Genomic DNA, 27,307 nt, shown 5'->3' on the forward strand with positions numbered 1-27,307 from the left:
ACCAAAAAGTTTGAAAAATATTAACTTCCTGAAGTTAACATATATAAAGGGGAACTTATAACAAAATCTATAAATATGCTTTAGGAAGCAGTTGTTTTCCAAATAGATGAGCTATACAGAAAACTCACCTACTAACATAATTTAAAAAAGTGTACTAAATTATGATTTATAGAAATGTGACTGTGGCTTATCATGTATAAGCAGCAAGGAGCTCACCAAATACCATTAAGCTATTTTAAATGGCTCCTGAGCAACCAACCATTTGCTTGAGTTGAGATCAGTGAGGCTTCTCAGATACTAAAACATAGAACAGAAAACCCATAGAAAGGATGAGGGCTTTTAAAAAACAAGGGAATGGTACTGCCAGCATATTAGAATTCAGGTCCTGCCTTTTGCCAGAAGCTAGAGTTCTGGACAGTGCTATGAATTTACACATTACTCTGGATCCCCCACCCCTATTATATAAGCAATACCTTCTCATGGAAAGAAATTTCGTATTTGAAGGGAGTGAAAGAAAAGCATCAGTACCCATTTCCCCTCTCCAGAAGACTCAGATTTACTTTAAATGCTGTTATAACATGTCTAGAGAAGGCCTGGAAAAGTTAAGATTCTAATAAGCAATAATTACTTCCTGAAAAACTGTCATTGCACCATGCAAACCTTCATTATCGGCAAGACCCAGGGAGCACGAGCATGATCAGTCTCTGTCATGTAGGACTTTTTGTGATTCCATGGACTGTAGCCTGGTAGGCTCCTCTATCCATGGGATTTTCCAGGCAACAGTACTGGAGTGGGTTGCCATTTTCTCCTCTCAGGGATCTTCCTGACTCAGGCACTGAACCCATGTCTCCTGCACTGGTAGGTGACTGAGCCACCTGGGAAGCCCCCGGATTCAGGGCGAGAGCATACAATGAGACAGTTTCAATACATACGTTTTCTTACAAGTTTAATACTTCCGAAATAAGAATCTTGTACAACAAATAGCGACTGCATGTTCTAGAAAGTATTATCAGCAGTGTAAAGCTTCTGTTGCTGTTAAGAACAAAGAATAAAGACTTCCTAAATGAAGTCTTGTTTTTAATATTTAATATTTTAATAAATATTTAGTTTTTAATATTTAGTTCTGCCTGAAGATTGTTATCTAACTATTGGCATTAACAGTCATAAATCTAATTTCTATTTGAGTTTTCTGTTAAACTACATTTATCCATCACATGATATCAGGAGACATTAAAATTATGTTTCATTTTCTTCAGCTTTGCCACAAAGGGAATACACAGTTTATGCAAGGATTTCTACAGTGCAACACTGATAAGCCAAAAAAGATATTAATAAATGTTAGAAATACTTGCCCTTCCTGTGATTTTTCCTTCTGAAAAATCAGTTCTAAATCTCTGAAAGAGAAGACATAAAAAACACAGTTTATAACAACAGACTTATTAAGAGAGACTCTCAGTTCAGTACTTTCTATCCAAAGTAAGTAAAATCCCAACTTGGTAATCCTGATATTAAAAAATGTTATTAAAGTTATAGTTGAAGGAGATTCAATATAAAGTGTGTAAATTTTATTGAAAAACAGGGTAGATTAAACATACAACTTCTTTGTTCTATATAATGCATTTAAAAAGACCTAAAAGAACTATCAAACCTAAAGGATTATCCAGTCTCTTAGTAAGAAAAAAGTAAAAGTTTCACAGTGTCAATTAAGGGTCAATTAGTGGGAAAAGGGCTCAGAACACCAGTATCTGTACTTTAATGTAACTCATTAAAAAAGAGAAGAGAGAAATTTAGTCTGCTAACATGAAACAATTCTCACCAATGCTTCTGTAAGAAGTTCTGTTCTGTGCTCTGTAGAAAATTTTAACGTTTCTGACTTTTTTCCACTGCCTTTACGAAATGTGAGGTTAAACTCTGTTCCTTGTCCTTTTCCTACAGGGCTGATGCTGCAAATGTCTCCATAAGGCCACTAACAAAAAAGAGGAAATCATTCAACTGGTGCTAAACTGTGATGAAATGCAACACTTATTTTACCATTTTAATTTCAAATCACTGATTAAATGAAAAACTTTACAGAACAGTACTGAGATCTAGAAAATGTTTTGTTTTACAGTAATTCTACAAAACAAACCAAAAAGTTTTCAGTTATCAGAGACAATAATAAAAAAGTTATGTTTTCCAATTCCAAAGCAACTAAAATACACAGATATGAAAAGATCTGGGGAATAACATTTTATGATTATCTACAAACCTTTAAAAACAGCAACAAAAAGAGGAATCTGTAAAACATGCCTAACTTGGACTTAAATTAGAATATTTTAAGTGTTTATTTACCCATATTCAATTTAGTCTTGCCTTTATAAACAGCAACCTTATTTTTACGACATACATTTTCTAACCATTGCACTTAAGACTTATGTATGTCTGTATTACAGTAACAATATTGCCCTTAAAATTATAAACAATTTACAAATTTTACATTAAAATGATGTTTATAATCAAAATAACAGTAAAAAGTTATACTCCTTAGAGCCTAGAAATATGCACACATATGCTCCCTTTATTTATTTATGTATGCTCCTGAGTATTGAACATTATATAAGCATATTAATCTTTTTCAAATTTGACATTTCTATCCTTCCTGGCCTGATTTCAGGCCAGGGAGCATTGGCTTTTAAAATTCAAGTGGAGTTCACCTAATAGCTTCTAAAATTATTACCTGATTTGTTACTTCTAAGGTATTGGGATTATATGTAGTAATCGCATGGGTTCCAACTGAAAAGACACGCTTATACCTACAAAGGAAATCAAGTACTTAAATTCAGTCTTAAAGGAAACATTTTATAAGAAAATACATATAACACAAAACAAACTTCTCAATAAATAAATAGAAATGTATTAGTTGATTTAATGTGACTAAATATAGCTTTTATATTCTCACATTTTTAATATTCTAAAATTCCACTGATATAAAAATCTACCCATCACTCCATCTACTGTGAAACAATAAGATCCGTAAGTAGAAAAGTAAAAGCTATGGAAGCAATCTTTGTTGTTAGTATACACGAAGTTAAGCAAAAAACTGCCAGATGATGCCAAAATATTCTAAATGGGAAAATTAAAAAAAAAAAAATAGACACTATACACTAGTAATTCTTTCAAATATACTTTCAACAAGATCGTGATACAAATGAAGGAAAAGCTACAGCCTACAACTGGTCTATCACAGTCCTTTTTCTGGAATCTTAATGATTTCTATTTAAGCAACTACCTATACTACAATTAAGTGTTGCAATTTTATAGAAGTAGGAAGCCTACATCACAGACAAGCAATTTTCACTTCTTAAGTCACTTCCTTCACTTAAAGCAACATATTTGAAGGAGAATAACCATTTGGGTATTAGTAATTTTTTAGAAGAGAGAGAAATTCATAATGATGAAAAGTGGAAACTGAATTACAAAAACTTATTTAAAACTGACAAATTAGCTCTTTGAAAATAAAATGATAAACTAGGGCTGTGCTGTGAGCTCAGTCGCTCAGTCATGTCTAACTCTTTGCAACCCCATGGACTGTAGCCCACCAGGCTCCTCTGGTTCATGGGATTCCCGAGCCAAGAATACTGGAGTGGGTTGCCATCTCCTTCTCCAGAAAATAAGTCTAAGAAAATACAAAAACAAAATTAAGAATAAGATAATTTATAACCATAGACACAGAAGAAAAAAACAATGTAAGTCTATGATGATAAATATGAAAATTAAGAATAAATCAACATCTATTACAAGAATTTAAGAAAGCTGCAAACAATTACATCCTACAAAAGTACCAGGATCAAATAAGAAGATGAAACCCTAAAGGAACAGGTAATTCTATGCTTCTTCAATTGTTCCAGGAAACAAACTAAAGCTTCTCAGTTCTTCCAGGTATAATAAAATCTGGCAAAACAAATAAATCTATTTTTAAATAAATACTATCAATAAGAATCAAATGACAGATTAAAATAGTAATAAACCATGACCAAAGGCAGTTCATTTTAGGAAAACAGTTGAATATTAGAAAAATGTATAATTAGTGTATTTATTGAAATATCTTTCAGTATTTTAGTAAGAGATTTTTAAATGATCAAAATGGATGTTAAATATAATCAGATGCCTTTTTTATATGTACAGAAAAGACTGTGCTTTTCTGCTTTAAACTACTAATACAGTAAAAAGGTATACATTACCATAAACCAACAGTCACTATCTGACTCAAAGGTCACACACTAGGAGTATTCTCATTAAGATCAAGAGAGCTCTTTCAAATTTTAATTTCCTATTATTTTTTTTAATCAGTACATTATATAATAAAAATGACAAAGTTTCCATTTTGGGGAAAAATGATAAGATTTTATTGATCTCTACCATTTTGCTGTATTACAAAATTTTCCCCTAATTTCTTATGTTGAAGGTGGCATGGGAAACTAAACAATGAGCACATTTCCTTCTAATATAAAAACATTCATTTGCTGCTTTGTAAGTAGCATCACCAACGAGATGGACATGAGTTTGAGTAGGCTCCAGGAGTTGGTGATGGGACAGGGAAGCCTGGCATGCTGCAGTCCATGGGGTCGCAAAGAGTCAGACATGACTGAGCAACAGAACTGAACTAAACTGATATTCATTATAATCGCAATTTATCTCAGGCTTAGTCACTGTGGATCAAGCTGACCTGAAGCTCTAGACAGGAGGTAATTTAGGTTGTTAGATTTTTCCTCTGTATGGTAATACTCCACAATGATGACTATTTTGGACTGAACTGAACTGAACTGAAAGTAGGGAGAGGGCTGAGGGACAGATGAAGTACACAAGGATTTAACTAAATAGCTCAAAAGTCTCAAAGTTTCAGAGGCTTAATTAATGGGAACAAAGAAATAAAATCTTATTAAACCAGTATTTGCCTCAGAAGATAGCATAATGAAATCAAATGTATGGCAGAAATATGAATTCACAAATTCTAACTTTCAGAATCATCTTGACAGACATGGCATTATTTTTATCTTTAAAAGTTTTTACTGCAGTATAGTTGACTTACAGTGTTGTGCTAGTTTCAGCTGTATAGCAAAGTGAATCAATTATACATATAAATATATCCACTTTTTTAAGATTCTTTTCCCATATAGGTCATTACAAAATACTGAGTAGAATTCCCTGTGCTATACAGTAGGTTTTACTAGATCAGTTCAGTTCAGTTCAGTTCAGTTGCTCAGTCGTGTCCGACTCTTTGCGACCCCATGAATCACAGCACGCCAGGCCTCCCTGTCCATCACCAACTCCCGGAGTTCACCCAAACCCGTGTCCATTGAGTCGGTGATGCCATCCAGCCATCTCATCCTAGTCGTCCCCTTTTCCTCCTGCCCCCAATCCCTCTCAGCATCAGAGTCTTTTCCAATGAGTCAACTCTTCGCATGAGGTGGCCAAAGTACTGGAGTTTCAGCTTTAGCATCATTCCTTCCAAAGAACACCCAGGACTGATCTCCTTTAGAATGGACTGGTTAGATATCTATTATATATAGTGGTATCTAGGTCAATCTCAATCTCCCAATTTATCCCTCCCTCCCTTCCCCATCCACCCCAACCTTAAGTTTGTTTTTCACATCTTTTACTCTCTGTTCTATAAATGAATTCATTTCAAACATACCAATTTGTATAATCCTGAAATAAAACTACAGAATTTACTTTACTCTGGAAGCAAAAGTGTAAGAATTAAATCCCTGAAATGTTCCAAGTATCAACTGATATGGTGATATTCATAATCTTAGGAGAATCTAAGTCAAGAAAATATCCTTTTCAATTCTATACTAATCTCTACCCAACATAGCTCTTCCTAACATTTTTCTTGTGTAACTTTTTCATCTTGATTAGTGCTGTGCAAAAGAACTTTCCAAAATGATGAAAACATTCTGTAGGTACACTGTCCAACTAGGTAGCTCTTTTGAGCACCTGAAATGTGGCTAATGAGCAACTGTAAACAGCCACGCTTGGTTAGTGGCTGCTACCATATTGAAGAGAGTGCATTCTAGATTCTGCAGCACAAGTATGCTGGAGTGAGATGTCCATTAGGCCCAAAATACTGCCATAACTGGTAAACTCAGAGCTCTAAAGCTTCCTAAGAAGAAAGCTGTAAGAAAATTCCTAGGAGAATGTCCTGCCATTCCTCTCTCTTTCTCTTCTCTTTTCTCTAAGAGTTCCACAGGCCTCTCTCATCTAGGATGGCTGCTGCACTTCCCTTTAAGGTTAGGGTAAATATTGTACTCCTGGGTCATTTAAAACTTTTATAGAGGTGCTGTCACGGTCCAGTGGTTAAGAATCTGCCTTCCAGCCAGTGCAGGGGACACAGGTTCGATTCTTGGTCCTGGAAGATGCACACAACTACTGAGGCCACATGCTGCAACTATCCAGGACCAGAGGTCATGCTGCGCAACAAAGAGAAGCCACCACAATGAGTAGCCCCTGCTCACCGCAACTAGAGAAAGCCCACTCACAGCAATGAAGACCCAATGCAGCCCAAAATTAATTAATTAATTAATTAATTAAAAACCTTTTTAAAGCACCCTTAAACCTTCCAAGTACCTAAAAAGCCCCCTTGGATACCAGATTTAGATTAAAATCAGAATGAGCTCACATGTATGGTGCTAGTGAAACTTGCAATTTAAGATTTTTTTTAAAGTGAAACAAAGATGAATATTTTTAATGATAAAAAGTACAATTCACAAAGAAGATAGACATCATAAGCTATTAAATATCTAACAACAAAAAAATCAAAGATACATAAAACAAAAATGAAAAAAATAAGGGAAAAGAAAAAATTTATAATCATAGTGAGGCGTAGTAACATGTCTCTGAGAATATTTTATCAAGTGCAGAAAAAAGAATAGGAGCATCTTGAATGATGTCATTAATAATTTAAATATGCTAAATTTACATTAACGTTAACCTTATATCCTACACAAATATTTTTAAAATTTTGTTATCTCATACGTTGTTATGTCCATAGGACATTTAGAAGAACCGGCCAAAAGGTAAACATTACTAAATTTCAAAAAGCAGAATTCTTTTTCTTGTGATCCAGATATATATATATATATATATTTACATACACACACATATTACTTTTGAAATTATGTTCCATTATAGTATATAACAAGATATTGACTATAGCTTCCTTTGCTGTGGAGTAAACCTTTGGTACTCGCTGCATATGTATTTTTTAAAATTAAAAATCTAGCTTTCTATTTTCACCAAGTCAAACAAGTAGAATCAAAATGCACAAAATTTTTAGACAAAAATTCATGTTTTCTAAAATATATATTATACATGTTATTTATGTATATATATATAAAAGTTTTTCTACTACACTTGATAAAGGCTTGAGAAAGAATGTAAGAAAAAAAGAAATGGAGAAATTGGAAAACATTAAATAAATGAAATAGGAGCACTGAATATGAAATAGAAAAAGTAAAACAAACTCAATAAAAGTAAAAGATCTTCATACAGTCCAGTTGTTTGTAAACATGGCTGCCCATTAGAAATGTATCTGGAGCTCTGCCGAAAAAATAAGAAATACCTGGGCATCTGTGGTGGTAGTGATTTAGTCGCTAAGTCATGTCCAACTCTTGTGACCCCATGGACTATAGCCTGCCAGGCTCCTCTGCCCATAGGATTCTCCTGGCAAGTATACTGGAGTGGGTTGCCATTTCCTCCTCCAGAGGATATTCCCAACTCAGAAATCGAACTCGGGTCTCCTGCATTGCAGGCAGATTTCAAGATAATTCTGATATGCACCTGGATTTGATCACAGGTTTTTCTATTTAATAGTACTCTTTGTAATATAGAATTCCGTTATTTTTCTATTAACCAATCGTGATACAATGTCACTGAGTAATAACAGTTTTTCTTGTTGTTCAGTCACTAAGTTGTGTCTGACTCTTTGCGACCCCATGGACTGCAGCATGCCAGGCTTTCCTATTCTGCACCATCTCCTGGAGTTTGCTCAAACTCATGTCCATTGAGTCAGTAATGCCATCCAACCATCTGATCCTCTGTCTCTCGCTTCTCCTTCTGCCCTCAATCTTTTCTTGCTTTCTTCTTTTTTAAAAAAAAATTTTATTTTTGGCTGCACAGGGTCTTCGTTGCTTTGCACAGGTGCATGGGCTTCAATAGTTGCAGCATGTAGGCTCAGTACCTGCAGACTGCAGGCTCTAGAGCCATGGGCTCAGTGGTTGTTGTGCATGGGCTGAGATGCTCTACAGCATGTGGAATTTTCCTGGGCCAGGGATTGAACCCAAGTCCCCTGCGATGGCAGGCAGATTCTTATCCACTGCACCACAGGGAAATCCTGCTTTCATCTTTGAAATAAGTTTTTATAACATGATTTCTTTCCTTACAAAAACTTCTTTTAGGAAAGGAAAAACTAATAATGTTAGGTCAGATATTCTATATTATCATGGACTGCCTCAATATTAAATGAGGACCTAATGGTGTGCTGGGTTCAATGATATGGCAGTGAATAACAGTTCCTTAAAGACCTAGTTTCCTCTGGGAAGATATTTTATTTATTATTTAGTTAACCAATTTAGATATCTTAAATAAAACTTCAAAGTACTAAGAGCTAAGACAATTGTCAGTCATAAGAAAGTTTATTTCAGACCTGAATACTCTTAACTAGCTTCTATCAATTAGACATGCACCATATTATCAAGACAAAAACATATTATAAAAATACTGGGCACCATCACAGTCAAGTATATCACCAAGGTCATATACTTCTGTACTGAAATTTGTACTATTCATTTATCTCAAGAGAAAAATCAACATTAGTTTTTTTGGTAAGTACAGAAAAAAACTTGTGTTTATTGTAAAGTAATGGTTCTCAGGTGGTGCAGGAGTAAAGAATCAGCCTGCCGATGCAAGAGATGCAGGTTCGACCTCTGGGTCGGGAAGATGCTCTGGAGTAGGAAATGGCAAACCACTCCAGTATTCTTGCCTGGAAATTTCTACGGACAGAGGAACCTGGTGGGCTACAGTCCATGAGGTCACAAAGAGTCAAATATTAATGAGCTGCTGAACACACAAAATGATTCTCTATTTTCCTGTGAAAATAAAAATCTTTGTGTATTTATTTTAAAGTTAACATCTTTAATCCCTTTCAGTGGATAGTCTATGCAACAGGTCTCAAATAAGCCAAAAGATCTAAACAGAGCTGAAAGAGACGGCTTTTGTTACCTTATCTAGTCCTCATAATATACAGCTTGAACTCCTATAGTGCCCTGGGTAAAGTTGGCTACTTTTAATTGTTCACTAGCATGGTGCTGGAGTGACTGTGAGGAGATCCTCCACGACCAAGAGCAGAGAAGCCCCAGCAAGACGGCAGGCACTGGAGCAGTGACTGCGCAGCCCTGGAGCCACTTTGAGGAGATACCCTACATCCAAGGGCAAAGGAGAAGCCCCAGCAAGATGGTAGGAGGGATGAAATCACATTTAGAAACAGACCCCATACCCTCCAGAGAGGCTCAGAGGACTTTTTGCACACCAGGACCCAAAGACCCCACAGAGACTGAAACAGAACAGTCTCTGAGGGTTTCCTGTGGAGGGAAGGGTCAAAAGTGGACTGCCACAGGGGCAGGGGTTCTGGGTGCAGCAGACTTGGGTGTGGCATAAGCCTCTTGGAGGAAGTCACCATTAACCTCACCATACAGCCGCCAGAACTTGCACAGGACTGGGAAAGAGACTTTGGAAGGCAGAAACAGAAACTTGTGCACACCAGGACCCAGGAGAAAGGAGCAATGACCCCACAAGAGACTGATCTAGACGTGCCGATGACTGTCTAGGAGTCTCCGGCGGAGGCCTGGGTCAGCGGTGGCCTTCTGTAGGGTTAGGGGAACTGAGTGTAGCAGTGCCTGCACGGGACTTTTTGAAGGAGGTCACCACTATCTTCATTACCTCCACCATGGTTTCAGTTCAGTTCACTCTGTTGTGTCCAACACTTTGTGACCCATGCATTGTAGCACACCAGGCCACCCTGTCCATCACCAACTCCCGGAGTACACTCAAACTCATGTCCAATGAGTTGGTGATGCCATCCAGCCATCTCAACATCTGTGGTCCTCTTCTTCTCCCGCCTTCAATCTTTACCATCATCAGGGTCTTTTTCAATGAGTCAGCTCTTCACATCAGCTGGCCAAAGGCTTGGAGTCTCGGCTTCAGCCTCAGTCCTTCCAATGAATATTCAGGACTGATTTCCTTAAAGATGGACTGGTTGGATCTCCTTGCAGTCCAAGGGGCTCTCAAGAGTCTTCAACACCAGAGTTCAAAAGCATCAATTCTTTGGCGCTCAGGTTTCTTCATATTTCAACTCTCACATCCTAATATCACTACTGGAAAAACCATAGCCTGGACTAGACAGACCTTTGTTGGCAAAGTAATGTCTCTGCTTTATAACAGGCTATCTAGGTTCTGAGGAGTAAGTGTCTTTTAATTTCATGGCTGCAATCACCACCTGCAGTAATTTTTGGAGCCCTAAAAAATAAAGTCTGACACTGTTTCCACTGTTTCCACACCTATTTGCCATGAAGTGATGGGACCAGATGCCATGATCTTAGTTTTCTGAATGTTGAGCTTTAAGCCAACTTTTTCACTCTCCTCTTTCACTTTCATCAAGAGGCTCTTTAGTTCTTCTTCACTTTCTGCCATAAGCGTGGTGTTATCTGCATATCTGAGGTTACTGATATTTCTCCCAGCAATCTTGATTCCAGCCTGGCATTTCTCATGATGTACTCTGCATATAAGTTAAATAAGCAGAGTGATAATATACAGCTGTGATGTACCCCTTGCTCTATTTGGAACCAGTCTGTTGTTCCATGTCCAGTTCTAATCGTTGCTTCCTGACCTGCATAGAGATTTCTCAAGACACAGGTCAGATGGTCTGATATTCCCATCTCTTTCAGAATTTTCCACAATTGTGGATATCCACATAGTCAAAGGCTTTGGCATAGTCAATAAAGCAGAAATAGATGATTTTCTGGAACTCCTGTCAGTTTTTCAATAATCCAACAGATATTAACAATTTGATCTCTGGTTCCTCTGCCTTTTCTAAAACCAGCCTAAACAGCTGGAATTTCACGATTCATGTACTGTTGAAGTCTGGCTTGGAGAATTTTGAGCATTACTTTACTAGCATGTGAGATGAATGTGATTGTGCCATAGTTTGAGCATTCTTTGGAATCACCTCCACTAGCTTTATTCATACTGATGCTTTCTAAGGCCCACTTCACTTCGCATTCCAGGATGTCTGGCTCTAGGTCAGTGATCATACTATCGTGATTATCTGGGTGGTGAAGATGTTTTTTGTAGAGTTCTTCCGTGTATTCTTGCCACCTCTTCTTAATATCTTCTGCTTCTGTTAGGTCCACACCATTTCTGTCCTTTATTGGGCCCATCTTTGCTTTTGAACTGTGGTGTTGGAGAGGACTCTTGAGAGTCCCTTAGACTGCAAGGAGATCCAACCAGTCCATTCTAAAGATCAGTCCTGGGTGTTCACTGGAAGGACTGATGCTAAAGCTGGAAGTCCAATATTTTGCCCACCTCATGCGAAGAGCTGACTCATTGGAAAAGACCCTGATACTGGGAGGAATTTGGGGCAGGAGGAGAAGGGGACGACAGAGGATGAGATGGCTGGATGGCATCTCCAACTCGATGGACATGAGTTTGAGTAAACTCTGGGAGTTGGTGATGGACAGGGAGGCCTGGCGTGCTGCAATTCATGGGGTCCCAAAGAGTCGAACACAACTGAGCGACTGAACTGAACTGAACCGGTGTGAATTGTTCTCTTGGTATCTCTAGTTTTTTTGAAGAGATCTCCAGTCTTTCCCATTCTATTGTTTTCCTCTACTTCTTTGCAGTGATTACTGAGGAAGGCTTTCTTATCTCTCCTTGCTGTTCTTTGGAACTCTGCATTCAAATGGGTATATCTTTCCTTTTCTCCTTTGCTTTTTACTTCTTCTTTTCACAACTATTTGTAAGGCCTCCTCAGACAACCATTTTGCCTGTTTGCCTTCCTTTTTCTTTGGGATGGTCTTGATCCCTGCCTCCTGCACAGTGTCACAAACCTTCATCCATAGTTCTTCAGGCACTCTGTCTATCTGATCTAATCCCTTGAATCTATTTCTCACTTCCATGGTATAATTGTAAGTGATTTGATTTAGCTCATACCTGAATAGTCTGGCCTGGAGAATTCCATGGACTGTATAGCCCATGGGGTTGCAAAGAACTGGACACAACTGAGTGACTTTCACTTTCACTAACTTCGTCTATGACACTGTAGAGTGACACTAGCAAATCTGTACTCGTCACATAACTAATCATTTTAACTAAACCTTTGCAAGGAGTAAAATTACTCAGAATCTGCAAAGAGGCACTAGAACAGCATTTTAGCTGGCTCCTAAGATTGCATTCCAGGGTCTAACTGGGACACAGAAACCCTAAGAAAATTAACTGTTCTGGGCAGAAAGAAGGAAGAAGATATACTAGGTCCCTGGGGCACATTAACTAATCAATTAAATTTAAAAGGGATCTGATAATCTGGTGCTGCCTGAGGGAGCAGCCCAAGTCCAAGGTCAGGGCTGCCAAGAGGAGCTACCCCATTTCCAAGCTAAGGAGCAGAGGCTGCGCTTTGCTGGAGCAGCCGTGAAGAGATAACCCACATCCAAGGTAAGAGAAACCCAAGTTAAGACGGAAGGTGCTGAGAGAGGGCATCAGAGGGCAGACAGACTAAAACCACAATCACAGAAAACTAGACAACCTGATCATACGGACCACAGCTTGTCTGACTTGATGAAACTAAGCCATGCTGTGTAAGGATACCCAAGACAGAGAGGTCATGGTGGAGAGGTCTGACAGAATGTGGTCCACTGGAGAAAGGAATGGTAACCACTTCAGTATTCTTGCCTTGAGAACCTCATGAACAGTATGAAAAGGCAACAAATTAGGACACTGAAAGATGAACTGCCCAGGTCGGTAGATGCACAATATGCTACTGGACATCAGTGGAGAACTAACTTCAGAAAGAATGAAGGGAAGGAGCCAAAGAAAAAACAACACCCAGTTGTGGATGTGACGGGTGACAGAAATAAGGTCCAATGCTGTAAAGAGCAATATGGCATAGAAACATGGAATGTCAGGTCCATGAATCAAAGCAAATTGGAAGTGGTCAAACAGGAAATGGCAAGAGTGAACGTCAACATTCTAGGAATCAGCAAACTCAGATGGACTAGAATCAGTGAATTTAACTCAAGATGACCATTATATCTACTACTATGGGCAGGAATCCCTTAGAGAAATGGAGTAGCCAACATGGTCAACAGAAGAGTCTGAAATGCAGTACTTGGATGCTGTCTCAAAAACGACAGGATGATCTCTGTTCGTCTCCAAGGCAAACCATTCAATATCATGGTAATCCAAGTCTATATCCCAACCAGTAATGCTGAAGAAGCTGAAGTTGAAAGGTTCTATGAAGATCTAGAAGACCTTTTAGAACTAACACCCAAAAAAGATGTCCTTTTCATTATAGGAGACTGGAATGCAAAAGTAGGAAGTCAAGAAACACCTGGAGTAACAGGCAAATTTGGCCTTGGAATGTGGAATGAAGCAGGGCAAAGGCTAAAAGAGGTTTGCCAAGAGAATGCACTGGTCATAGCCAACACTCCCTTCCAACAACACAAGAGAAGACCCTACACATGGACATCACCAGATGGTTAACACCAAAATCAGGTAGATTATATTATTTGGAGCCAAAGATGGAGAAGTTCTATACAGTAGGCTAAAACAAGACGGGGAGCTGACTGTGGCTCAGATCATGAACTCCTTATTGCCAAATTCAGACTTAAACTGAACAAAGTGGAGAAAACCACTAGACCATTCAGGTATGACCTAAATCTCATCCCTTTTGATTATACAGTGGAAGTGAGAAATAGATTTACCAGACTAGATCTCATAGACAGAGTGCCTGAAGAACTATGGACAGAAATTCGTAACATTGTATAGGAAGCGCTGATCAAAACCATCCCCAAGAAAAAGAAATGCAAAAAGGCAAAATGGTTATCTGAGGAGGCCTTACAAATAGCTGTAAAAAAAAGAGAAGCAAAAAGCAAAGGAGAAAAGGAAAGATATACCCATTTGAATGCAGAGTTCCAAAGAACAGCAAGGAGAGATAAGAAAGCCTTCCTCAGTGAATAATGCAAAGAAATAGAGAAAAACAATAGAATGGGAAAGACTAGAGATCTCTTCAAGAAAATTACAGATACCAAGGGAACATTTCATGCAAAGATGGGCTCAATAAAGGACAGAAATGGTATGGACCTAACAGAAGCAGAAAATACTAAGAAGTGGTGGCAAGACTACACAGAAGAACTATACAAGAAAGATCTTCATGACCTAGATAATCACAATGGTGTGATCACTCACCTAGAGCCAGACATTCTGGAATGTGAAGTCAAATGGGCCTTAGGAAGCATCACTACGAACAAAGCTACTGGAGGTGATACAATTCCATTTGAACAATTTCAAATCCTAAAAGATGATGCTGTGAAAGTGCTGCACTCAATATGTCAGCAAATTAGGAAAACTCAGCAGTGGCCACAGGACTGGAAAATGTCAGTTTTCATTCCAAATCCAAAGAAAGGCAATGCCAAAGAATGCTCAAACTACCGCACAATTGCACTCATCTCACACACTCATAAAGTAGTGCTTAAAATTCTCCAAGCCAGGCTTCAGCAATATGTGAACTGTGAATTTCCAGATGTTCAAGCTGGTTTTAGAAAAGGCAGAGGAACCAGAGATCAAATTGCCAACATCCGCTGGATTATCGAAAAACCAAGAGAGTTCCACAAAAACATCTGTTTCTCCTTTATTGATGATGCCAAAGCCTTTGACTGTGTGGATCACAATAAACTATGGAAAATTCTGAAAGAGATGGGAATACCAGACCACCTGACCTGCCTCTTGAGGAACCTCTACACAGGTCAGGAAGCAACACTTAGAACTGGACATGGAACAACAGAATAGGAAATAGGAAAAGGAGTACGTCAAGGCTGTATATTGTCACCCTGCTTATTTAACTTCTATGCAGAGTACATCATGAGAAACGCTGGGCTGGAAGAAGCACAAGCTGGAATCAAGATTGCCAGGAGAAACAGCAATAACCTCAGATATGCAGATGACACCACCCTTATGGCAGAAGGTGAGGAGGAACTAAAAAGCCTCTTGATGAAAGTGAAAGTGGAGAGTGAAAAAGTTGGCTTAAAGCTCAACATTCAGAAAACGAAGATCATGGCATCTGGTCCCATCACTTCATGGCAAATAGATGGGGAAACAGTGGAAACAGTGACAGACTTTTTTATTTTGGGGCGCTCCAAAATCATTGCAGATGGTGATGGCAGCCATGAAATTAAAGATGCTTGCTCCGTGGAAGAAAAGCTATGACCAATCTAGACAGTATATTAAAAAGCAGAGACATTACTTTGCCAACAAAGTTACATCTAGTCAAAGCTATGGTTTTCCCAATAGTCATGTATGGATGTGAGAGTTGGACCATAAAGAAAACTGATACTTTTGAACTGTGGTTTTGGAGAAGATTCTTGAGGGTCCCTTGGACTGCAAGGAGATCCAACCAGTCAATCCTCAAGGAAATCAGTCCTGAATATCACTGGAAGAACTGATGCTGAAGCTGAAACTTCAATACTTTGGCCACCTGATGCGAAGAACTGACTCATTGGAAAAGACCCTGTTTCTGGTAAAGACTGAAGGCAGGAGAAGGGGATGACCTAGGTTGAGACGGCTGGATGGCATCACCTACTTGATGGACAGGACTTTCAGTAAGCTTCAGGAGTTGGTGATGGACAGGGAAGCCTGGCGTGCTGCAGTGCACAGGGTTACAAAGAGTGGGACGTGACTGAAGTGATGTGAACTGGGTTCACAGTAATATTAAACATGAGGTACAAAGACTTGCCCCATGCTCCCAGTCCTCACCCTCCACATCCTCTTCCTTTACCAAGAACCCCTACCATACAGATGTGTTTCATCTGTATCTGATCAACGTACATTGATACATCAGTATCCAACAAAGTCCCAGCTGACATTAGAGTTCACTCTTGGATGTCTCCCATTCTATGCTTTGGACAAAGTATCCAAGTGTATCTACCATTACAGTATCATGGAGTAGTTTCACCTTCCTAAAACTCTTCTGAACTCTATCCTTTCTTCCCTGCTACAAACCTTGGATGCCACTGATCTTTTTACTTTTTATAAAGTATCCCTTTTCTACAATGCTATGTAGTTGGAATTATACAGCACACAGCCTTCACAGATTAGCTTCTTTCACTTAGTATTTAAGTTTCTTCCATGTCTTTTCATGACTTGATGGTTCATTTCTTTTTAGAACTGAATAATATTCATTGTCTGCATATATTAGTTTACTTACTCATTCACCTCCTGAAAGACATTTTGGTTGCTTTCAAGTTTGGTAACTATGAATAAAGATGCTGTAAACATCTGTGTGCAGGTTTCTGTGCAATATAAGAATGTAAGTTCTCAGCTTCCCTGGGTAAATTTAGTGTAACTGCTGGATCATATGGTAAGAGACCTGGAGGAGGGCATGGCAACCCACTCCAGTATTCTTGTTTGGAGAATCCCCCTGACAAAGCCTGGTAAATATGGTACACAGGATTGCAAAATAGCTGGATAAGACTGAAGCAATTTAGCACGCACATGCATGGTAAGAGAACGTTGAGTGTTGTAAGAAACCACCGAACTATCTTCCCAAAAAGCTGTACCATTTCACATTTCCACCAGCAATAAAGGAGAGTTCCTGTTGCTTCACATCCTCACCAGCATTTGGAGTTGCCAAGCATTCTGGATTCTGGCCATTTATCTCTACGTTCTCATTTCCCCGAATTAGTTGTCAACTGCACATTTTCTTGTTTTCTCTTCTATGGCCATGCCGCATGGCATGTGAGATTGTAGTTCCCAGACCAGTGGAAGCACAGAGCTCTAACCACCAGACCACCAAGAAATTCCCAGCATACTTTCTTTGGTGAGGTCTCTGTTAAGATTTTTGGCTCACTTTTTAATTGAGTTGTTTGTTTTTTCACTTGTTAAGTTTTAAGGGTTCTTTGTATAGTAGAACAGTTCCTATCTTTTGCAGTTATTTTCTCCCAAATTGTCTTCACATTCTCTTGATACTGTCTTTCAGAAAGCATACGTTTTCAACTTTAATGTAGTCCACTCATCAATTCATTTTTTCATGACTATTACCTTTGGTGTTGTATCTAAAACATCATCACCAAACCTAAGGTAATCTGGATGTTCTCCCATGTTATCTAGGAGTTTTATAATTTTGCATTTCACATTTTGGTCTGTTATCTGAAATTTGAGTTAATCTGAGTTAATTTTGTGAAGGATGTAGAATCTATGCCTAGATTCATTTTTTTGCAAGTGGATATCCAAGTGTCAAGTATCATTTGCTGAAAAGATTCTGTGCTTTCCAGCTGACGCAGTGGGGAGGAGAGGGTGGAATGCATGCAGAGAGTAACAAGGAAACATTAAAAAAAAAAAAGACTGTGCTTTTAATAGAACATTGTGCATAAAATATAAAATTCCTATAAGGAGATGTGGTCCTATTTGCACTTCTGAAAGATATTCAAATATCAAGATTGCCTGATAAGCAGAAGAGATGTACAAAGCAAACACAAAGACCATTCAGGACGGACTCATACCTGGTTTAGAGGCTGGCAGGGGCAAGGGCTAAAATCAACAAAGCAGGGGAAAAATACCTTAGGATTCCTAGACATATCAGAGTTGGTGAGGTGTGTAAGTAACAGGCAGCTAAAGAGAAGAGTCTCTCTTCATTGTCCAACTCTTCCTACTTACAAGAAAGGAATCAGAAATTCACCAGCTTCCCTTCCCCTTAAGTCAAATTTCCTGTATCAAGTCATTCCAGGGTCGCTAAGAGTTTGACACTACTGAGTGACTTCACTTTCACTTTTCACTTTAATGCATTGGAGAAGGCAATGACAACCCACTCCAGTGTTCTTGCCTGGAGAATCCCAGGGACGGGGGAGCCTGGTGGGCTGCCATCTATGGGGTCACACAGAGTCTGACACGACTGAAGTGACTTAGCAAAAATGAATATAGTGGGTACCTGCCAATGACTTATCACAGACATATCCCAATGTAGTGAAGCTAAAATCCTGTTCATATACTAAAATCCTACTTTTAAATTCAGAGCATTTGCTCCAATTAGTGTATGTAAGTAATAAAGTGATCCACAGGCAGAACTTCCATGTAATTTCTATTCAGGAAAAAAATTAAGTACCTAATTTTCAACATTACTCTGAAGCTTTCCATAGAGAATCTTCACTTCTGTTTAACTGAAATGTATCAATCTTCCTTTCAACAGAAATGACTTGGCAGGTCAAAAAGGAAACTTTGCTCTTTAATAAAAGAAAGTGTTTTTTACTAATGAAATCTACTTTTCGCTGCTTCCAGAATGAAGATAAAATTTAATTCTGTACAAGTGGGAAAATGACAAGCATAGCAGAAAAGTTACTCTGCCAACCAAAGGGTCTATAATGATGGTGAACAGACCTGAATCATTAAAACATAAGTAGTGGCTGCAAAGTGAAACATATGAAAACTATTATAAAGGTAACATGAAATAAGTGACATGAATATCCCCAAGGGAAATACCTGGAGAGGTTATCTTTAATTTAGGTATACTAAGGAAACCCAAGTAAGATGGTAGGTGTTGCTAGAGGGCATCAGAGGGCAGACACACTGAAACCATACTCACAGAAAACTAGTCAATCTAATCACACTAGGACCACAGCCTTGTCTAACTCATGAAACCAAGCCATGCTCGTGGGGCAACCCAAGTCGGGTGGCTCATGGTGGAGAGGTCTGACAGATTGTGGTCCACTGGAGAAAGGAATGGCAAACCACTTCAGTATTCTTGCCTTGAGAACCCCATGAACAGTATGAAAAGGCAAAATGATAGGATACCAAAAGAGGAACTCCCCAGGTCATTAGGTGCCCAATATGTTACTGGAGATCAGTGGAGAAATAACTCCAGAAAGAATGAACGGATGGAGCCAAAGCAAAAACAATACCCAGCTGTGGATGTGACTGGTGATAGAAGCAAGGTCCAATGCTGTAAAGAGCAATATTGCATAGGAACCTGGAATGTCAGGTCCATGAATCAAGGCAAATTGGAACTGGTCAAACAAAGAGATGGCAAGACTGAACGTCAACATTCTAGGAATCAGCAAACTAAAATGGACTGGAATGGGTGAATTTAACTCAGATGACCATTATATCTACTACTGCAGGCAGGAATCCCTCAGAAGAAATGGAGTAGCCATCATGGACAAAAAAAGAGTCTGAAATGCAGTACTTGGATGCAATCTCAAAAACGACACAATGATCTCTGTTCGTCTCCAAGGCAAACCATTCAATATCACAGTTATCCAAGTCTATGCCCCAACCAGTAACGCTGAAGAAGCTGAAGTTGAGTGGTTTTATGAAGACCTACAAGACCTTTAAGAACTAAAACTCAAAAGAGATGTTCTTTTCATTATAGGGGACTGGAATGCAAAAGTCGGAAGTCAAGAAACACCTAGAGCAACAGGCAAATTTGGCCTTGGAATGAGGAATGAAGCAGCACAAAGACAACCAGAGTTTTGCCAAGAAAATGCACTGGTCATAGAAAAAACCCTCTTCTAACAACCCAAGAGAAGACTCTACACAAGGACATCACCAGATGGTCAACACTGAAATCAGACTGATATATTCTTTGCAGCCAAAGATGGAGAAGCTCTATACAGTCAACAAAAACAAGTCCAGGAGCTGACTGTGGCTCAGATCATGAACTCCTTATTACCAAATTCAGATTAAACTGAAGAAAGTAGGGAAAACCGCTAGAGCATTCAGTTATGACCTAAATCAAATCCCTTATGATTATACAGTGGAAGTGAGAAATAGATTTAAGGGCCTAGATATGATAGATAGAGTGCCTGATAACTATGGAATGAGGTTCGTGACACTGTACAGGAGACAGGGATCAAGAACATCCTCATGGAAAAGAAATGCAAAAAAGCAAAAATGGCTGTCTGGGGAGGCTTTACAAATAGCTGTGAAAAGAAGAGAGGCGAAAAGCAAAGGAGAAAAGGAAAGATATAAGCATCTGAATACAGAGTTCCAGAGAAGAGCAAGAAGAGATAAGAAAGCCTTCTTCAGTGATCAATGCAAAGAAATAGAGGGAAAGAACAGAATGGGAAAGACTAAAGATCTCTTCAAGAAAATTAGAGATACCAAGGGAACATTTCATGCAAAGATGGGTTCGATAAAGGACAGAAATGGTATGGACCTAACAGAAGTAGAAGATATTAAGAAGAGGTGGCAAGAATACACGGAAGAACTGTACAGAAAAGATCTTCACGACCCAGATAATCGTGATGGTGTGATTACTAATCTAGAGCCAGACATCCTGGAATGTGAAGTCAAGTGGGCTTTAGAAAGCATCACTATGAACAAAGCTAGTGGAGATGATGGAATTCCAGTTGAGCTGTTTCAAATCGTGAAAGATGATGCTGTGAAAGTGCTGCACTCAATATGCCAGCAAGTTTGGAAAACTCAGCAGTGGCCACAGGACTGGAAAAGGTCAGTTTTCATTCCAATTCCAAAGAAAGGCAACGCCAAAGAATGCTCAAACTACCGCACAATTGCACTCATCTCACATGCTAGTAAAGTAATGCTCAAAATTCTCCAAAACAGGCTTCAGCAATACGTGAACCGTGAACTTCTTGATGTTCAAGCTGGTTTTAGAAAAGGCAGAGGAACCAGAGATCAAATTGCCAACATCCACTGGATCATCGAAAATGTAAGAAAGTTCCAGAAAAACATCTATTTCCACTTTATTGACTATGAAAAAGCCTTGACTGTGTGGATCACAATAAACTGTGGAAAATTCTGAAAGAGATGGGAATACCAGACCACCTAACCTGCCTCTTGAGAAATCTGTATGCAGGTCAGGAAGCAACGATTAGAACTGGACATGGAACAACAGACTGGTTCCAAATAGGAAAAGGAGTACGTCAAGGTTGTATACTGTCACCCTGCTTATTTAACTTCTATGCAGAGTATATCATGAGAAACGCTGGTCTGGAAGAAACACTAGATGGAATCAAGATTGCCTGGAGAAATACCAATAATCTCAGATATGCAGATGACACCACCCTTATATGGCAGAAAGTGAAGAGGAGCTAAAAAGCCTCTTGATGAAAGTGAAAGAGGAGAGTGAAAAAGTTGGCTTAAAGCTCAAAATTCAGAAAACGAGTATCACGGCATCCGGCCCCATCACTTCATGGCAAATAGATGGGGAAACAGTAAACAGTGTCAGGCTTTATTTCTTGGGGCTCCAGAATCACTGCAGATGATGACTGCAGCCCTGAAATTAAAAGACGCTTACTCCTTGGAAGGAAAGTTATGACCAACCTAGATAGCATATTCAAAAGCAGAGACATTACTTTGCCAACAAAGGTCCCCCTTGTCAAGGCTATGGTTTTTCCTGTGGTCATGTATGGATGTGAGAGTTGGACTGTGAAGAAGGCTGAGTGCTGAAGAATTGATGCTTTTGAACTGTGGTGTTGAAGAAGACTCTTGAGCGTCCCTTGGACTGCAAGGAGATCCAACCAGTCCATTCTGAAGGAGATCAGCCCTGGGATTTCTTTGGAAGGAATGATGCTAAAGCTGAAACTCCAGTACTTTGGCCACCTCATGGGAAGAGTTGACTCATTGTGAAAGACTCTGATGCTGGAGGGATTGGGGGCAGGAGGAGAAGGGGACGACAGAGGATGAGATGGCTGGATGGCATCACTGACTTGATGGACGTGAGTCTGAGTGAACTCCAGGAGTTGGTGATGGACAGGGAGGCCTGGCGTGCTGCGATTCATGCGGTCGCAAAGAGTCAGATTCGCCTGAGCGACTGAACTGAAGAGAATGAAAAATATTTGACCATCTTTACTGTCACTACCAATAACATTTTTCTGAAATGTTGGGGTTAAGATGGAATCTCTTAAAACCTAGGCCCTAAAGCCCTCATGTCACACACAAAATTTGCTGTATGCAGATATATGATCTAAACAGAGGTTCGTATAGCAACTCTAAAACAACAGAAAATTTTCAATGAAAGAACATTTATTTTTTCATAAGACCGATGAGAAATACTTTAAACTTAGATATGATGGCTACATAAAACTGTTGTTGTTAGTCACTCAGTCGTGTCCAGTTCTTTGCAACCCCATGAACTGTAGCCCACCAGGATCCTCTGTCCATGGAATTTTCTGGGCAAGAATATTGGAGTGGGTTGCCATTCTGTTTTCCATGGGATCTTCCTGACCCAGGGACTTAACCTGGGTCATCTGCATTGCAGGCAGATTCTTTTATCAGCTGAGCCACCACGGAAGGGCTACATAAAATAGGTAATATAATAAAAGATTCAGTGCCACGTAATAATATATATAACAATGAAATAACTATCCCTATCTGGGAAATGTAGGACTTTTGAAAGGAAAAGTGAAAGTGTAGTTGCTCAGTCATGTCCAACTCTTTCCAACCCCGTGGACTGTAGCCCACTAGGCTCCACTGTCCGTGGAATTTTCCCAGCAAGAATACTGGAGTAAATTGCCATTTCCTTCTCCAAGGGCTCTTGCTAACCCAGGGATCAAACTCATATCTCTTGCACCTCCTGCATTGGCAGGACGATTGGATTGCTTACCATTGAGCCACTTGGGAAGCCCTAGATATCCACATACAAAAGGATAAAGATGGATCTTACTACCCACTATACACAAAAGTTACCCCAAATCAAAACTATAAAACTCTTAGAAGAAAACAAAGGAATAAATCTTTGAGACTTTGAATTAGGTAATGGCTAACAACACAAAAAGCTCAAGTGGCAATAGAAAGAAACAGATAAACTCAATTTCATGAAAATTTAAAACTTCATACTTCAAAGCACACCATCAAGAAAATGAAAAGATAAGCCACCAAACAGGAGAAAATATTGGCAAATCATATCTCTATAAGAGATTTGTATTCACAATACATAAGGAACTCACGGAACTCAACAAATAACTCAGTTAAAAAATGGGTAAATGATCTGAATAGACATTTCATGATATATATACACAAATGGCAAGTTCAGTTCAGTTCAGTTCAGTCACTCAGTCGTGTCCGACTCTTTGCGACCCCATGAATCGCAGCATGCCAGGCCTCCCTGTCCATCATCAATTCCCAGAGTTCACTCCGACTCACGTTGTCCATCGAGTCAGTGATGCCATCCAGCTATCTCATCCTCTGTCGTCCCCTTCTCCTCCTGCCCCCAATCCCTCCCAGCATCAGAGTCTTTTCCAATGAGTCAACTCTTCACATGAGGTAGCCAAAGTACTGGAGTTTCAGCTTCAGCATCATTCCTTCCAAAGAAATCCCAGGGCTGATCTCCTTCAGAATGGACTGGTTGGATCTCCTTGCAGTCCAAGGGACTCTTAACAGTCTTCTTCAACACCACAGTTCAAAAGCATCAATTCTTTGGCACTCAGCCTTCTTCACAGTCCAACTCTCACATCCATACATGACCACAGGAAAAACCATTGCCTTGACTAGACACACCTTAGTCAGCAAAGTCATGTCTCTGCTTTTGAATATGCTATCTCAGTTGGTCATAACTTTTCTTCCAAGGAGTAAGCGTCTTTTAATTTCATGGCTGCAGTCACCATCTGCAGTGATTTTGGAGCTCCCAAAAATAAAGCCTGACACTGTTTACTGTTTCCCCATCTATTTGCCATGAAGTGATGGGACCGGATGGGCTTCAGCAATACGTGAACCGTGAACTTCCTGATGTTCAAGCTGGTTTTAGAAAAGGCAGAGGAACCAGAGATCAAATTGCCGACATCCTCTGGATCATGGAAAAACCAAGAGAGTTCTAGAAATACATCTACTTCTGCTTTATTGACTACGCCAAAGCCTTTGCCTGTGTGGATCACAATAAATTGTGGAAAATTCTGAAAGAGACGGGAATACCAGACCACCTGACCTGCCTCTTGAGAAATCTGTATGCAGGTCAGGAAGCAACAGTTAGAACTGGACATGGAACAACAGACTGGTTCCAAATAGGAAAAGGAGTATGCCAAGGCTGTATATTGTCACCCTGCTTATTTAACTTATATGCAGAGTACATCATGAGAAACGGTGGTCTGGAAGAAGCACAAGCTGGAATCAAGATTGCAGGGAGAAATATCAATAATCTCAGATATGGAGATGACACCACCCTTATGCAGAAAGTGAAGAGGAACTAAAAAGCCTCTTGATGAAAGTGAAAGTGGAGAGTGAAAAAGTTGGCTTAAAGCTCAACATTCAGAAAATGAAGATCATGACACAAATGGCAAATAAGCATGAAAAGATACTCAACATCTTAGTCATCAGGGAAATGCAAATCAAAACCACAATGAGATACCACTTCATACCCACTAGGATGCCTAAAATAGAAAGACAGACAATAACAACTGTCGGTTAAGATTAGAGAAATTGGAATCCTCATACACTGATGGTAGGATTATAAAATGCTGCAGCCACTTGGAAAACAGTTTGCCTGTTCCTCAAAAAGTTAAACACAGAGTTACCATATACTTCCATATAACTCCATATACCATCAATTCCACTCCTAGGTACATACTCAAGAGAACTGGAAATATAGATTCACCAGTAAGTTTGTATGTGAACATTTATGGTAGTGCTATTCTATTCATAACAGTAAAAAAGTAGAAACAATATAAATGTCCGTCAACACAAAATGTGGCATACCCACACAATACATTTAACAATAAAAAGAAATCAAGTAATGACACATACTACAACATGGATAAACCTTGATAACATGTTAAGTGAAAGAAGACAGTCATGAAAGATTACATATTGGATGAGTCCATTTATATGAGATGTCCTAAATAAGCAAATACAGAAACAGAAAATAGATTAGAGGCTGCCAGATGCAGGGAATAAGAGAAGGGAGGGAAGGAACTGCTAGTATTTTTAAAGGAGTACTCTTGAGAGGTGAGGAAATTGTTCTAAAAAGAGTTGTGATGGTTCACAACTCTACAAATATACTAAAAACCACTGAATTGTACACTTTAAAAAGTTTTATGTTATATAAATTTTATCAATAAAGCTGTTATAAAAAACAAAACAAATTTAAAGGTGTGAATTAGAGGGAAGGAATTGTGCTTATAGCACAGAAATAGTTCTGCTCCTAATAATTACAAAGAAGGAAAGAAAAAATGTTGTATATTTAAATGATCTTTATTTTTTTTCCTCAAATTTTAGATGGCTCTAATCATCGTAATATAACTTTTGTCTTTTAAATGCAATTATAGCATTCTGTTGAATTCTAAAGAACAAAATAACTACAATACTTTTTGCTTTGTGAACTTGTAATTGTGATCATCTGGAAAAAATTTTTTAACATTCTTAGTGGTGACTATGACTTAAGACAGTCCTTTTTTTTTTTTTTAAGGCTTACTGAAATAACTAAAGAGAGTCATACTACTCTGGATATGCCAATATTCTAACTTTGCTTAATGAAATTAACTGAAGAAAAAAATTTCAAGACAAGTATTCTACAAGGATACAATTAAGTAACTCATACAACTGAGCTTCTAAAAGGAAACAAAATTAAACACTCAAACCTTTCAAAATTAGTTAGTTCATTAATGCAAACCAGAAACACTACAGAATTCAGATGTTGCACCATTCTAAGAAGTAACAACACTATTACCTAAAAATTGCAAAGTTAAGAATAAGAACTATACCACTCTCTCTCCTCATCTTCCAAGGGGTGGGGGATGGGAATTAAGAAGTAAAGTTACTGGCTTTGTGCACATGTCACGTTTTTATCTTAGTCTGAGGCCTGATTTGGAATAATGTGGTCACCTATTTGTTAAAGTGTGGCATACTCATTTTACTTATTACTACTACTCAAAATGACAACAGACTAAACTTTTTTGTAATGATCAAAAAGTGCCATTCACTGAATACTGAATGTATTTAAGGTACAATTTTAAAACCTTCACACACTTCATTATCAATTCATTTAATCCTTATATCAATCAGAGGGCTAGGAATTACTACCTATTTTACAGCAGGAAACAGGAACCATTTACACCTCAGTCTGGCCAGGCAAGCTACTGAAAAATGTCATCAACCCCTCCCAAGGAAAAGATCAAAACCAATTTTTAAATTTCATTACAGGTTAAAAGAAAAAATACAAAATGCACTATTGGCATATTTTCTTTGACTGTCAAATGGATGTGAAAATGTATTGATAACACGTAGGCTCATCTCTAGGTGATAAAGTTGTGAAGTGAAAACTCCACTACTACAAAAACTCATCCTTAAGTGACAGCAGTCAAGACTACGGATAATCGGTTTATTTTCCTTTTAATTCTTATCCAAATTCCTTCCCAAAACAGAGAAAACCAGACATATCAAAAGAAAAAGTAATTTTTAAAATACTTTACAGAAGAACAGAAAAGTAAAACCAACAAATACTTACTTCCCTCTCCATGAATGTTTTGTTGTGTAGAAACATGCTAAATCCTTATTTTCCTTAATAATGTTCATTTTGTGCTGAATCCTGAAAGATAAAAATATGGGTAAATTTTGTAATAGTGCTAACCTTAAGAGTTTTTCCTGAATCTCCCCCATCATATTTTCATAGACTGCCATATGGTACTGATTTTAAGACACCCACTTTTTATACAAGACCATAAGGATGGTCTGTTCACCTCTCTATCAGAGAGCCTTTAGCACACTATACTGTTACAGCTCTTTTCCACCACGCTGAGTCTGAGGACAAGAATTGCCCTTGTATCACCATCCCAAGAATAGAGAATGTAGTAAAAAGTGTTAAAGTAAATGAATCTTTAAATCTCACACTGCCAAACAATATTTTAACACATGACTGTCAAGTGTCAAACCAACTCTAAAAGGTTTTGTCTAGCTGCTAAGTGCTGACCATCTTGCTGTCACTGTCACTTTAAAGGGAACTTAATATAAATAAGGTTTAACTTGAACAATATTCTCATTATAAAAGTAATTTAGTAAAAGTTAAAATGTTGGTCACTCAGTCATGTCCAGCTCTTTCAGACCCCATGGACTGTAGCCCACCAGG

General features: G+C 38.6%; 1 protein-coding gene across 1 annotated transcript in view; it reads right to left on the reverse strand.

Annotated features, from left to right (window-relative positions):
• DNAJC13 (DnaJ heat shock protein family (Hsp40) member C13) overlaps window positions 1-26,757 on the reverse strand; it is a 140,611-nt gene extending 113,854 nt beyond the window's left edge. The window contains exons 1-4 of the mRNA XM_068980123.1: window positions 26,690-26,757; window positions 2,717-2,792; window positions 1,817-1,966; window positions 1,353-1,394 (exon numbers count right to left, since the gene is read on the reverse strand). Of these exons, the coding sequence (XP_068836224.1) occupies window positions 1,353-1,394; window positions 1,817-1,966; window positions 2,717-2,792; window positions 26,690-26,757 (336 nt within the window). The remainder of the gene's footprint in view (window positions 1-1,352; window positions 1,395-1,816; window positions 1,967-2,716; window positions 2,793-26,689) is intronic.
• Between the last annotated feature and the right edge of the window lie 550 nt (window positions 26,758-27,307).

This window comes from Capricornis sumatraensis, chromosome 1 (genome assembly GCF_032405125.1).
Source record: "Capricornis sumatraensis isolate serow.1 chromosome 1, serow.2, whole genome shotgun sequence".
NCBI lineage: Eukaryota > Metazoa > Chordata > Mammalia > Artiodactyla > Bovidae > Capricornis > Capricornis sumatraensis.